Raw genomic sequence first — 11,910 nt, 5'->3', positions numbered from 1 at the left:
TTTTCATCTTTGATACTGTCAATTTGGTTTTCTTCTTTTTTTTTTTTTATTAGATTGACTAGTACTTTGTCTATTTTGTCTGTTTTTTCAAAGTACCAGCTTCTAGTCTTATTTATTAATTCAATAGTTCTTTTACTTTTGATTTTATTAATTTCTCCCTTGATTTTTAGTATTTCTAATTTAGTTTCCATCTGGGGATTTTTAATTTGCTCGCTTTCTAATTTTTTGAGTTGCATGCCCAATTCATTAATCTCTGCCCTCCTTAATTTGTTAATATATGCACTCAAGGATATAAATTTCCCCCTGAGTACTGCCTTGGCCGCATCCCACATAATTTGGTAGGATGTCTCATCATTGTCATTTTCTTCAGTGAAATTATTGATTGTTTCTATGATTCCTTCTTTGACAAATTGGTTTTGGAGAATCATATTATTTAATTTCCAATTAGTTTTTGATTTTCCTGTCCAGGTGCCCTTACTAATTATTATTTTTATTACATTATGATCTGAGAAGGTTACATTTATTATTTCTGCTCATTTGCATTCTGATGAACTTTTTAAAATTCCTATTCACTAAAATTTTTTAAATATTTCTAAAGTCTACTCATTTATACAATCTATTCTGCACACATCCTCCCAATTAAATTAAGGCCATTCCATATTATATACATTTATAGGTTATTTGGGTTGATTATAATTCATCTGTGGTTAGTATTTACCTGATAAGGACTGAAGGTAGCTCAGAAGAGGGCTGAAGCTCAGTTTTTACTCAGGGTATTCTATAGAGGTGATTGATTATAAGTTAAGTTGACTCTCGTTAGCCCTGCCTTCTTCACTATCAGGGAGATGCTACTGGTTGTATATTATAAGGATAAAAAATAATAAAGGCTGGTATAGATATATAAATTAGTATTTTAATTAAAGCAATGCCGATAGATAAAGTTATTAGACCACGCGCTTGTAAGAATTCAAAACTGCCGCCCCAGCCATTATTGTTACCTCTCTTCCTGAGTCTGCTGGCCAAGAGGGCCACTCCCTCCTAACCCAGGAGATTTAAACTGTTCTCTGCGTGGAGACGTAGGAGTCCCCAAGCCCAAAGAACCGGAACCAGAAACCTGTTGTACCACGGGAAATGTAGTTTGATAATTTCCACGTGTCCATAGAAAATACATATATATACTTAAAGATGGCATCTCCCAAATTTCATTCTTACAATATGCTATTATGGAATAGGTCATTTTCAACTCACTTAAGTGTTAACAGATTTCCATCCTTAATTTTGGGTTTAGAATGCCTTTTTTTTTTTTTTTAACCACCAAACTTAATTTTTTTTTAGTTTTTTAAACCCTTAACTTCTGTGTATTGACTTATAGGTGGAAGAGTGGTAAGGGTAGGCAATGGGGGCCAAGTGACTTGCCCAGGGTCACACAGCTGGGAAGTGTCTGAGGCCGGATTTGAACCTAGGACCTCCCGTCTCTAGGCCTGGCTCTCAATCCACTGAGCTACCCAGCTGCCCCTAACCACCAAACTTAAATAGAAATTTTTAAAATAAGTTCTTGATGATGTCTCATTTAAGGGGGTTCTAAACTCAAATAGAAAAAAAATTGTTATGTACTGAATTCTTTGGGAGGTTTTTCAAAATATATTTTTAAGGGGTAGCTAGGTAGTGGATTGGAAAAATAGAGTACCACCCAGGCCTGCAGTTGGGAAGACCTGGTACTTCCTAGCTCTGTGACCTGGGCAAGTCACCTAACTCCAAATGCCTATCTCTTACCACTTTTCTGCCTTGGAACTGATACCAAGTATCAATTCTAAGATAGAAAGTAGGGGTCTTTAAGAAGCACATTTAATGGAGTATGGAGACTCGAAGTATTCTCTGTGTAGGTAATTAAATAGCAACTTCAATAAAGATTTGGGTTAGAGATCTTGTTAGAGCCCATAAAACAATTATACCGTATAATTAGCAATTAAAGTGTCATTTTCAAATTCAGTTTTTCAATAGATTAGAATGTTCTTTTTAACAAAAACATTTTATTGTGACTTTGCTGGTAGAAAAGCCAGACATTTTCACATTGCATCAAAGTAGTATTCTCAAAACATTATATTCTGTAAAAACACAAACTCCTCTGTTATGTTAGTATGTGCTTTGAAGAATTGAATCTCTTAAAATTTCCTGGGACCTAGTTGTCTCTTTGGACCATTAACTTTTCTAGTCATCTTATTTAGCTTCCAACTGTGATTGCCATACCTGGCAAAAGAAAAATATATTCTGTTCTCATTGTTGCCTTCCCAAAAGCAATCAGTTAGGCCATGTGTCTTCCACTATTTCCTTTAACAGTCAACAAATTTCAGGCATAGTTTTAATACTAAGAGTACTTATGACACATACAGTTAGAATTGATACACACCTGCTTTCTTTTTCACATGTAACTACATTAATACTTACTGATATGTTTTTCAACTTCAGTCTTGCTGAGGTAAACTCCCTATTCACCCTTTCTCTATTCCTCTATATCTTCTCCAGAAAAATGCTGCCACAATCATTCTCTTTGTGGGCTGCTTCCCTAGCTGCCTTTTCTTTACTTGTCTCTCACTGTGCCTATCACTATCTCATTCACTCATTCTGTTCCCCCCCTTTCCCCAACTTCAGTTTCTCTCACTCTTTTTTTTTTTTTTACAAATGTCAAACTTTCCCCTATCCTCCTTTTTAAAAAGATAAACTCTTTTAAAATATAATTTTATTTTTTAAATATTTTTCCATGGTTACATGGTTCCCTCCCTCCTCTCCCCTCCTCCCGGAGCTGACAAGTAATTCCACTAGGTTATACATGTATTATCACTCAAAACCTATTTCCATATTATTCATTTTTTTTTTAATAGAGCAATCTTTTAAAACCAAAATCCCAAATCACATACCCATATAAATAAGTGATAAATCATATGTTTTTCTTCTGCATTTCTACTCCTCCAGTTCTTTCTCTCATTGTGAATAACATTCTTTATCATTGGTCCCTCTGGATTGTCTTGAATCATTGTATTGCTATTAGTAGCTAAGGCTTATTATGTTTGATTCAGTTACTGTGTATAATGTTCTCCTAGTTCTGTTCATTTCACTCTACATCAATTCATGTAGGTCCTTCCAGTTCTTACAGAAATCAAGCAATTCACCATTCCTTATAGCACAATAGTATTCCATCACCATACAGCACAATTCGTTCAGCCATTCCCCAATCAAGGAACATCCTCTCATTTTCAATTTTTTTTTTTTGCCATCACAGAAAGCACAACTATACGTATTTTTGTACAGATAGATCCTTTCCCATTTTTTATCTCTTTGGGATACAAACCCAGCAATGGTATTGTGGATCAATCTACCTTTACTGTCATATTGACCAATCTGCTAGGTGTAAGGAGGTACCTCAGAGTTGTTTTGATTTGCATTTCTCTAATCAGGAGGGATTTAGAACACTTTTTCATCTGATCATAGTTTTGATTTCTTCACCTAAACACTGCCTATTCATATCCCTTGACCATTTGTCAATTGGGGAATGGCTTGATTTCTTGTGAATTTGACAATTCCTTATATATTTGAGAAATTAGACTTTTTGTCAGAGAATTTTATTATAAAAATTTTTTCCAAGTCTTTCGCTTCCCTACAGATAAACTCTTAAGAAGAAGCTGCCTACATTCATTATCTTCACTTCCTCTTCTCCCACTGAGCCCCTCTCTTTACTCAACTGAACCTGCTCTCTCCAGTTACCAGTTGATCTCTTGACAGCCAAATCCAATTACTTTTTTTCAGTCTTCATCCTTCTTTACCTCTGCAGCATTTGGCAGGGTTGACCATTCTGTCTTCCCTGGGTCTTAGTAAAACTGCTATCTTGATTCTTCTCCTACCCCACCTGGTCCTTCTGGGTTTCTCTGTTGGATCATTGTTAATATTGTTCACCTTTCAATTCTGTGTGTTCTCTAAAACTCTGTTCTGGACCATCCTCTCTTTATGTATTCCCTCTTTTGATAATCTCATTAGTTCCTGTGGGGTTCCATTATCTGTGTGCAAATGCTACCCAAATGTATATCCAACTCCAGCTGTCCATCACTCAAACTGGATTTCCCATAGTGAACTTAGCAAAAACTGAATTTATTGCCTTCCCCAAACCCACTACTCTACCCAGCTTCCTTATTTCTTCAAAAATACTAGTATCCTACTTGGGGTTACAACCTTGAAGTCATCTTTAATGATTCACTCGCTTTCATCTCACATATGCAGTGATTTGCCAGATCTTATCATTTTGACCTCTACATCTAATTCAAGCATCTGCCACCTCTCACTAGATTTTTGTAACAGTTTCCTAATAAGTATCTCTGCCTCGAGTTTTTGGCCCCTCATATGGTCTTCCATACAGTTAACCCAAGTAATTTTTCTAAAATGTAGGTGTGGCTATGACCAGCTATCCCCTTATCCTAGTCCAGCGTACAAACTCATCTTTTTGACTTTTAAAGCCCTGTCCAGCTTATCCCCATTCTATCTAGCCTTAGTTGCACATCTTTCCTGTTCTCCATGATCTAGTCAAACTAGCCTTCTTGCTGTTCCTCACATGTGACTGACATTTTATATCTAAACTTTGCACAAGCTGTCTGTCTTCTCCCCCTAAAAATACACTCCTTTCTCACCTCCAAGTATTAGGATTATTAATTTCTTCAAAACTCAGCTTAAGCACTGATTTCTTCATGAAGCTTTTTCTGATTTCCACTGTTCTCAACTCCCCCCCCTTTAAAAAACTCATTTTGTATTGTGTGTGTGTTATCTCTTTATCTTTCATCTTTTTTTACATGCACTGACTTCACTGATAGAATGTAAACTCCTTGAGGACAGACTATTCATTTCTCCCTTTGTATCTTTATCACTCATCTCAGTGCCTGAAACATAACCAATTAATTTGATTGTTGGCACAAAGGACCTTTTAAATTCAGGAAACATTAATGTACTTTATAAAAGGCTGGTACTGTTTCTTTAGGCACACAACAAACAAGAAATAATAAAGAAAGGCTTCCTATCCAGTAACATCTGTAAATTAGACAACTGAGACTTAATGCTATCCAAAAAGATATAGCCCTTTCATGAAGATAACCACCACCCCCCCCCCCCCAAAGAGGACAGTTTTGTTTACACATACATTTCTACTGTAAGGGGAAAAGGGGGATTTGGGGTGTGAATATATTAAAGATTGGTCACCAGGGGGAAAATCCCCAATTAAGGAATAACCTCAAGTCAAAATTGACTTTTATGGAAATTTATTTACAATTGGGAAGAGGTCGAAGAAATAAGGAAATAAGAATCTAACACAGTAGGTAAATTACTTCGATCCTCTAATTAATCCAAGTAGATCTAATTATAATTAACCCAAGCCAAGAGTCAGAGGGCCAGAGGCCCGGAGGCGAATGAAGCAAAAGTTTCAGTCACAGAGTCTCTATTAAAGGTAATTTCCTTAAGAGAAATTCAGGAAGATTCAGTCTTTACACTCACCACATGGAATTCCAAAGGAAGATTTTAATAACAGTTTCACCAAGGTTTCAGGGTCCCAGCCAGCACTCCACCATGAACCAAAAGAGTTCCTTCACCAGAAGACCTCCTGATTCACTCAACTCTCTCTTTTTAAAGGGTTCACTTATGCATCACTTCCTGTGCTTCCCTCCTAGTTTGCATGTCCAATCACAACAGACTCTTCTCTTAGGACTGCCTGGGGGCAGTCAGTCGATTCTGATTTGTCACCCTCTCTTAGCACACGTGGTTTATGGACCTCCCAAAATTGGAGGTGTTCTCACCTTTGGTGATTAAATCTAAAGATGGGCAGTATAGATTTAATCTAATTATCACACTACTAATATGACACTTGCCTTTCAGTGAAGCAAAGAATGCCTTTACCAAATCTTTGGATAGGTTAGAAAATAATTTTTTCACCATTTTTTAGCTTTTTGAAACTGTCTCATGATGGGAAGTAATAAACTAGCAAACACACAAACATAGGAGATATTAGCTGAATTTAAAAGTGTCTGAGGGTGTATTATTATAGAAACCTTGGAACCAAAAGAACTAAGTTCGTTTCATGATGCTCTCACTAACTAGGAGACTGTTCAAGTCCTTTACCATTTATGAGCCTCATTTTCTTCATATTTAAAGAAGAGCCAATGGAGGAATAGGAGAAAGTTAAAACCTAGCCTACTTAATTCATACAATTATCATAAGGTTAAAACAAGGGGATCTATATGTGAGAGCACTTATAAACTGTAAATAACATGAAAGTAGTAAGTGATATCCTACACACATACACACATTCTAAATAGATAGAATAGATGTCACTAAAGTATTTTACCCCAAAAGAAACTCCTAAGTTTGCACACATTTCTAATAAGCTCTGACTCCTTTACCTGCAGCACATATTAGAAGCAGAAAGCTGTGGGAAAGGGTACAGACTTAGTACTGATAATCCTGATAGCAAAAGAAAGGATAGAAAAATCATAAAACACAAGTACACAAGTGCACAAGTTGAAAAAACATGGCTTTGAGGGCCTTTGAGTATTGAGGCAAATGTCCCAAACACCTCTCAGTAGTCTCCAAATACTTCACTGCATAACAGACCAGTATAGAGCCATGTTGGCAAAGGCATGGCGTGCATGTCCTAGTGGTATGGAGAGAGGCTGCTCCATTCCTGTCCCTATTTCCAGCAGACCAATGTGAGCACTTTCTCCCTCTGCGTCTAGGGAGGTGGGGTAGCAGGGAGGTCACAGGTGGTCTGAAGGTGCAGTTTGGGTACCTGATCTCTAAAAGGTTTGCTAACACTGGTAGAGAAGTTACTGTTCATAATGGTTGCATTCAGCAATGCTCCTAAGTCACTAAGAAGTTTGTTCAGTTATATTCAGTATATTTTAAGAAGGCAAGAGAGTGTGTTTAAGAATGCATGTTAAACAAGTTTTGATGTTTAAAGAGACTAACCTTTAACTCCACAGAAGGATTCCAAGTAAGTGAGGTTTTCTTATAGTAATTTATGGTCACAAGTTTGTCCTTAAACCCGTGCTCCAGATTAATTACTCAGTCAAAAACATTCTTCCAAAATGATTGGTTTCTAAGGACATGATACTTTCACATCTGAGTCTTTCAGCCTTAGAAACTTAAAAGGTTTGTTGCTCTAGCCCTTTTTGTTCTCTATTATGTTAAATAAGTTTTCTTTGGGGATTTTATAATCTCTTATTCCTTCCCCAGATTGGACGATCTACTGAAAGCCCCATTGATTTTGTGGTAACTGATACAGTTCCTGGAAGTCAAAGCAATTCTGATACACAGTCAGTGCAAAGTACTATCTCAAGATTTGCATGTAGAATCATATGTGAACGGAATCCCCCCTTCACAGCCAGGATATATGCTGCAGGATTTGACTCTTCAAAAAACATCTTCCTTGGGGTAAAAAATCTTTTTCCTGAATCAGGTTTTTCATCAGTTTATACTTCAGAATTATAGCTAAATGGATGTTCTTTCATTGTTGCTTTTCTCCTAGGAAAAGGCTGCCAAGTGGAAGACCGCAGATGGGCAAATGGATGGCTTGACCACAAATGGAGTTCTTGTTATGCATCCACGCAATGGTTTTACTGAAGATTCTAAGCCAGGGGTGTGGAGAGAGATATCGGTATGTGGAAATGTATTCAGCCTGCGTGAAACCAGATCAGCTCAGCAAAGAGGGAAAATGGTAAGTTTGGAGAGAGGACTTTTTTATTCAACTTTTCATAATCAAAAAGGCATCAACGATCAATAGTGATTTGAAATAAATGGATTATGATACTTTCAAAAGAACCACTTCTTCACACCCCCCAATACAAGATTACTAAATAATGTCATATATACTAAATATGATGCTAAATTATCATAATTTCCTTCTTGTGTCTCATATTTAATGTTATTCCAAAATCCAAAGTTTCCTAAATTGAAAGCTCCAAAGGATGAAATTTGTGTGTCCTTTGATTCTATTTTAACTAGCTACATTTGGTCTGAGATTTTCCCATCTTTTGCCTGTAGTTTTTTATCTGGTTAAAAATGTCATTACCAGTTCAATTATCTACCATTACCTTGCAATTCAAAAAGCACATAACTGTGTCCCAGGGATTTTGATGAATTCCTAAACAGCAGTTATATGGAGTGTTTAATGTTCTTTGTAAACAGCATCCAAACTTAAAGTGGTCATGTGTAACCAAATTAACACTGATTCTTCTTCCCCTCCCCACTCAGGTGGAAATTGAAACCAACCAGTTACAGGACGGCTCCCTAATTGACCTGTGTGGTGCCACTTTGCTTTGGCGGACGGCAGAAGGCCTTTCACACACTCCAACAGTAAAGCACCTGGAAGCTTTAAGACAGGAAATCAATGCAGCAAGGCCTCAGTGCCCTGTTGGGTTCAACACACTTGCTTTTCCTAGTATGAAAAGGAAAGATGTGGTCGATGAAAAACAGCCCTGGGTGTATCTGAACTGTGGACATGTTCATGGGTATCACAACTGGGGAAACAAAGAAGAGAGAGATGGGAAGGACCGTGAATGTCCCATGTGTAGGTCGGTTGGCCCCTACGTCCCCCTCTGGCTTGGCTGTGAAGCTGGATTTTATGTGGATGCAGGTCCTCCAACTCATGCTTTCAGCCCTTGTGGGCATGTGTGTTCAGAGAAAACAACTGCCTATTGGTCCCAGATCCCACTTCCTCACGGCACTCACACTTTCCATGCGGCCTGTCCCTTTTGTGCACACCAGCTGGCCGGTGAGCAGGGCTACATCAGACTCATATTCCAAGGACCTCTAGACTAATAAACACAGGCATTAGGGTGGCACTAAATTTATAAGCTAAGTGATGCAGGTTTTTCCCACCAATTGTCTACAAATTTCTCTGCTCTGATCATTTACATTAAGATGAAGACTTTTTTAAAAAAAAAAATTTTTTTTTTTTTTGTATTCGTAACAAAAATTCCTGAGCAAAGTCTGTAAAAGTCAAGTGAAAGAATCTGGTGCAATTCCAGACTTCCATATTCTGTGTCTGAGTATATATTTTGAAGAAAGAATTACAGTCTAATTCAATGCCTTCATTTCTGTGTTTTTTGAATCACTCATCCTCGGTGTCTGAGATGTTTTGTATAACTGAGGTACTGTTGGTTCAAACTATGTTAGTTTACAGTTTGGATGCAAACATTGTAAAATACAACAACATGTACATTAACTTTCCTTTTCTATTTATCTTCGTTATAGAAAATATCTGAGAGTGTATTTGCTAGAGTAGCACAGTAGGGGCAGTGTAATATCCCTGGCATGGATGCTTTGAATTGCTAGCCAAGGGCAGGGATTTGCAAGGTTAGGAAGAACATTATGAAAGAATCTTTTCTTTTCTTTTTTTTTAAATAAAAAATAATGTTAAATTTGGTAGATTTAGAAGAATGCTTTGTAAAACAATTCATGCAAATTACATTGTGTAAGATTTGTTTGTTTTTAACCACATTAAAGGTAATCAGGAAGGATTTTCTTAAAATGTTTCTGTAGTGTGTAGTACTATAATAAAAGAACTTATCACTAAGAAACATTTTATATGCTCCTTTGAATATGCAACTTAATCTAGATTATATATTTTTCTCCCACGATAACTAATCTGTTTTTAGTATTAGCAGCATTCGGCAGGTTTATTTATTTTTTTAGGCACAAACTGTGGTTCATCTGTTCACTGGAAAAATCATTTATAATTAGTAACTGCATAAATTAACAAGAAAGAAGAGTGACTTGACTTCTTAGGAAAGAGAGATTCTTAAATTAGATGTTCTTCATTTGGCCTTATCTACAAATTTGGGCATATAAAGATACAGACATAGAAGTACAGTGAACTGAATGGCAAAACATGTTTGCCTTTGAACCCAAAAGACCAGTACATATCTATGGATTTAGTTTCTTAGAATAGTTCATTTACATTAGAACTTTAAGTGAAAATGAGGCTCAATTCCCAATATCCCCACAAAGCACTTGCCACTTCACCAGGTGACAGTGAGCTCTAGTGACAGCAGCACTGACAGAGATTGTACACAAAGTCTGCTGATAAGACAAAGCAGCCTTTAAAACTTTGCTTTTGAAAGCATGAAAAATGCCCACCTTTTTTTATGCACTACTTGGAAGTAATAGATAGGTATGCTACATCAAAAAAGGGTCTTGTGACACATTTGTAGATCAGTATACCTTGGGATTAAGTTGAGGTTTTTCCATTTATGATGTTTTTTATTTTCCTTTGGTTTGAGGAGAAAAAAGGTATATAATAAAAATCGACAATAGCAAATTCCTGAACTTTATAGCATAGCTTTGATTTTTCTCAGTGAAAAACAAAACAAAAGAAAAGAATCTTCTGCTTAGAAGCCATGGACTGTTTTACTTCAACTGTCAGATTTTCCTTGGGTTTTTTTTTTTTTTTTTAAACAAAAACAATTGTTTGGATTCACTCAGGAAATGCATGTCAGGAAACCTCTATTATATGTGTAAGCAACTGCTGTTACACCCTTTTCATAGAAATATAATTGATTTTGAAATTTTCTAGATTGTTCACATGTGTTGTGACTGATGCAGCAAAATATCAACTCCCATATTGTATTTGTTTTAATCATTTTTGTTTGAGTATACCATAGCTATTTTTTTTTTTGCAATTTAATTTATTCATGCTGTAAGTAAACACTTTACAAAATAGAATTGTGAAGCTTTCTTCTTTCAATTTAAAGTTTGTTTTTGTTTTTTAATAGAAAAAGACAGGAATGGAGATTGGGGCATGGGAAAGTAAACTCTCACAAACTGAAAGAATTCATTTCAAGTAGGTGAGAGGTTTACACTCACTGTATCAGTTCTCTCTTGTTCAAAAGCATTTATTTACTAAGGATCATTCCATCAATAAACATTTGTTATTTGAACAGGTACTATATTAAGCTCTAGGAATTAAAAAAAAAAAAAAAAGACACAAAAGACAGTCCCTGCCCTCAAAGAGCTTTCATGCAAAAAAATATGTACAAAGCAAGCTATACATAGGATGAAAAAGGAAATAAACAAAAAAGAGTGGGGGCAGCTGGGTAGCTCAGTGGATTGAGAGCCAGGCCTGGAGACAGGAGGTCCTAGGTTCAAATCTGGCCTCAGACACTTTCTAGCTGTGTGACCCTGGGCAAGTCACTTGACCCCCATTGCCTAAAAAAAAAAGAGAGAGAGAGCAAAGACTCTAGATTTAAGAGGGGTTCAAAAAGGATCTCTGTAGAAGATAGGGTTCTCATTGGGACTTAAAGGAGTAGAGAAGGGAGAGCATTCCAGGCATAGGAGCCAGAGAAAATGCCCAGAAGCAAGAGATGGAACGTCTTGTTCTTGGAAAAGCCAGGGGGCCAGTGTTAATAGATCAAAGGGTACATGCCAGGGAGTGAGGTGTAAAAGACTAAAAAGGAAAGGGGGGGGGCCTAAGTTATGAAGGGCTTTGAATGCCAAACCGCATTTTGTATTGCATCTAGAAGTATGTATTAAATAGAGGGGAATGACATGATTGGACCTGCGCTCTAGAAAAATCATCTTGGAGATCCACTAGAGGCTATCGTCATAAGTTGTGAGGTTATGAGGGTCCACACTAGAGTGGTAATGGTGGCAGAGGAGAGAAGGCAGCAAATTCAAGAGAGGAAATCAATAGGCCTTGATAACAGCTTGGATATTGGGGGAGGGGGTGGGGTGGTGAGAGTTAATGAGAACTATAGTGTGACTTCTAGGATGTGAGCCTGAGGGACTGGGAGGATAGTGTTGCACTCTAAGAAGGCAGGTGGGGGTTAGAGGGAAGTTTTAAGGGGGAAAGATAATGAGTTTCGTCTTGGACATAATGTGATGTCT

General features: G+C 37.0%; 1 protein-coding gene across 1 annotated transcript in view; it reads left to right on the top strand.

Annotated features, from left to right (window-relative positions):
- The window catches only part of PELI1 (pellino E3 ubiquitin protein ligase 1), a 19,199-nt gene extending 8,453 nt beyond the window's left edge, over positions 1 to 10,746 (top strand). The window contains exons 4-6 of the mRNA XM_044660688.1: positions 7,261 to 7,458; positions 7,553 to 7,741; positions 8,278 to 10,746. Of these exons, the coding sequence (XP_044516623.1) occupies positions 7,261 to 7,458; positions 7,553 to 7,741; positions 8,278 to 8,844 (954 nt within the window). The 3' untranslated portion in view covers positions 8,845 to 10,746. The remainder of the gene's footprint in view (positions 1 to 7,260; positions 7,459 to 7,552; positions 7,742 to 8,277) is intronic.
- Positions 10,747 to 11,910: the final 1,164 nt, after the last annotated feature.

Source organism: Gracilinanus agilis, chromosome 2 (genome assembly GCF_016433145.1).
Source record: "Gracilinanus agilis isolate LMUSP501 chromosome 2, AgileGrace, whole genome shotgun sequence".
Classification (NCBI taxonomy): domain Eukaryota; kingdom Metazoa; phylum Chordata; class Mammalia; order Didelphimorphia; family Didelphidae; genus Gracilinanus; species Gracilinanus agilis.
This window is presented reverse-complemented; position numbering and strand designations above follow the sequence as displayed.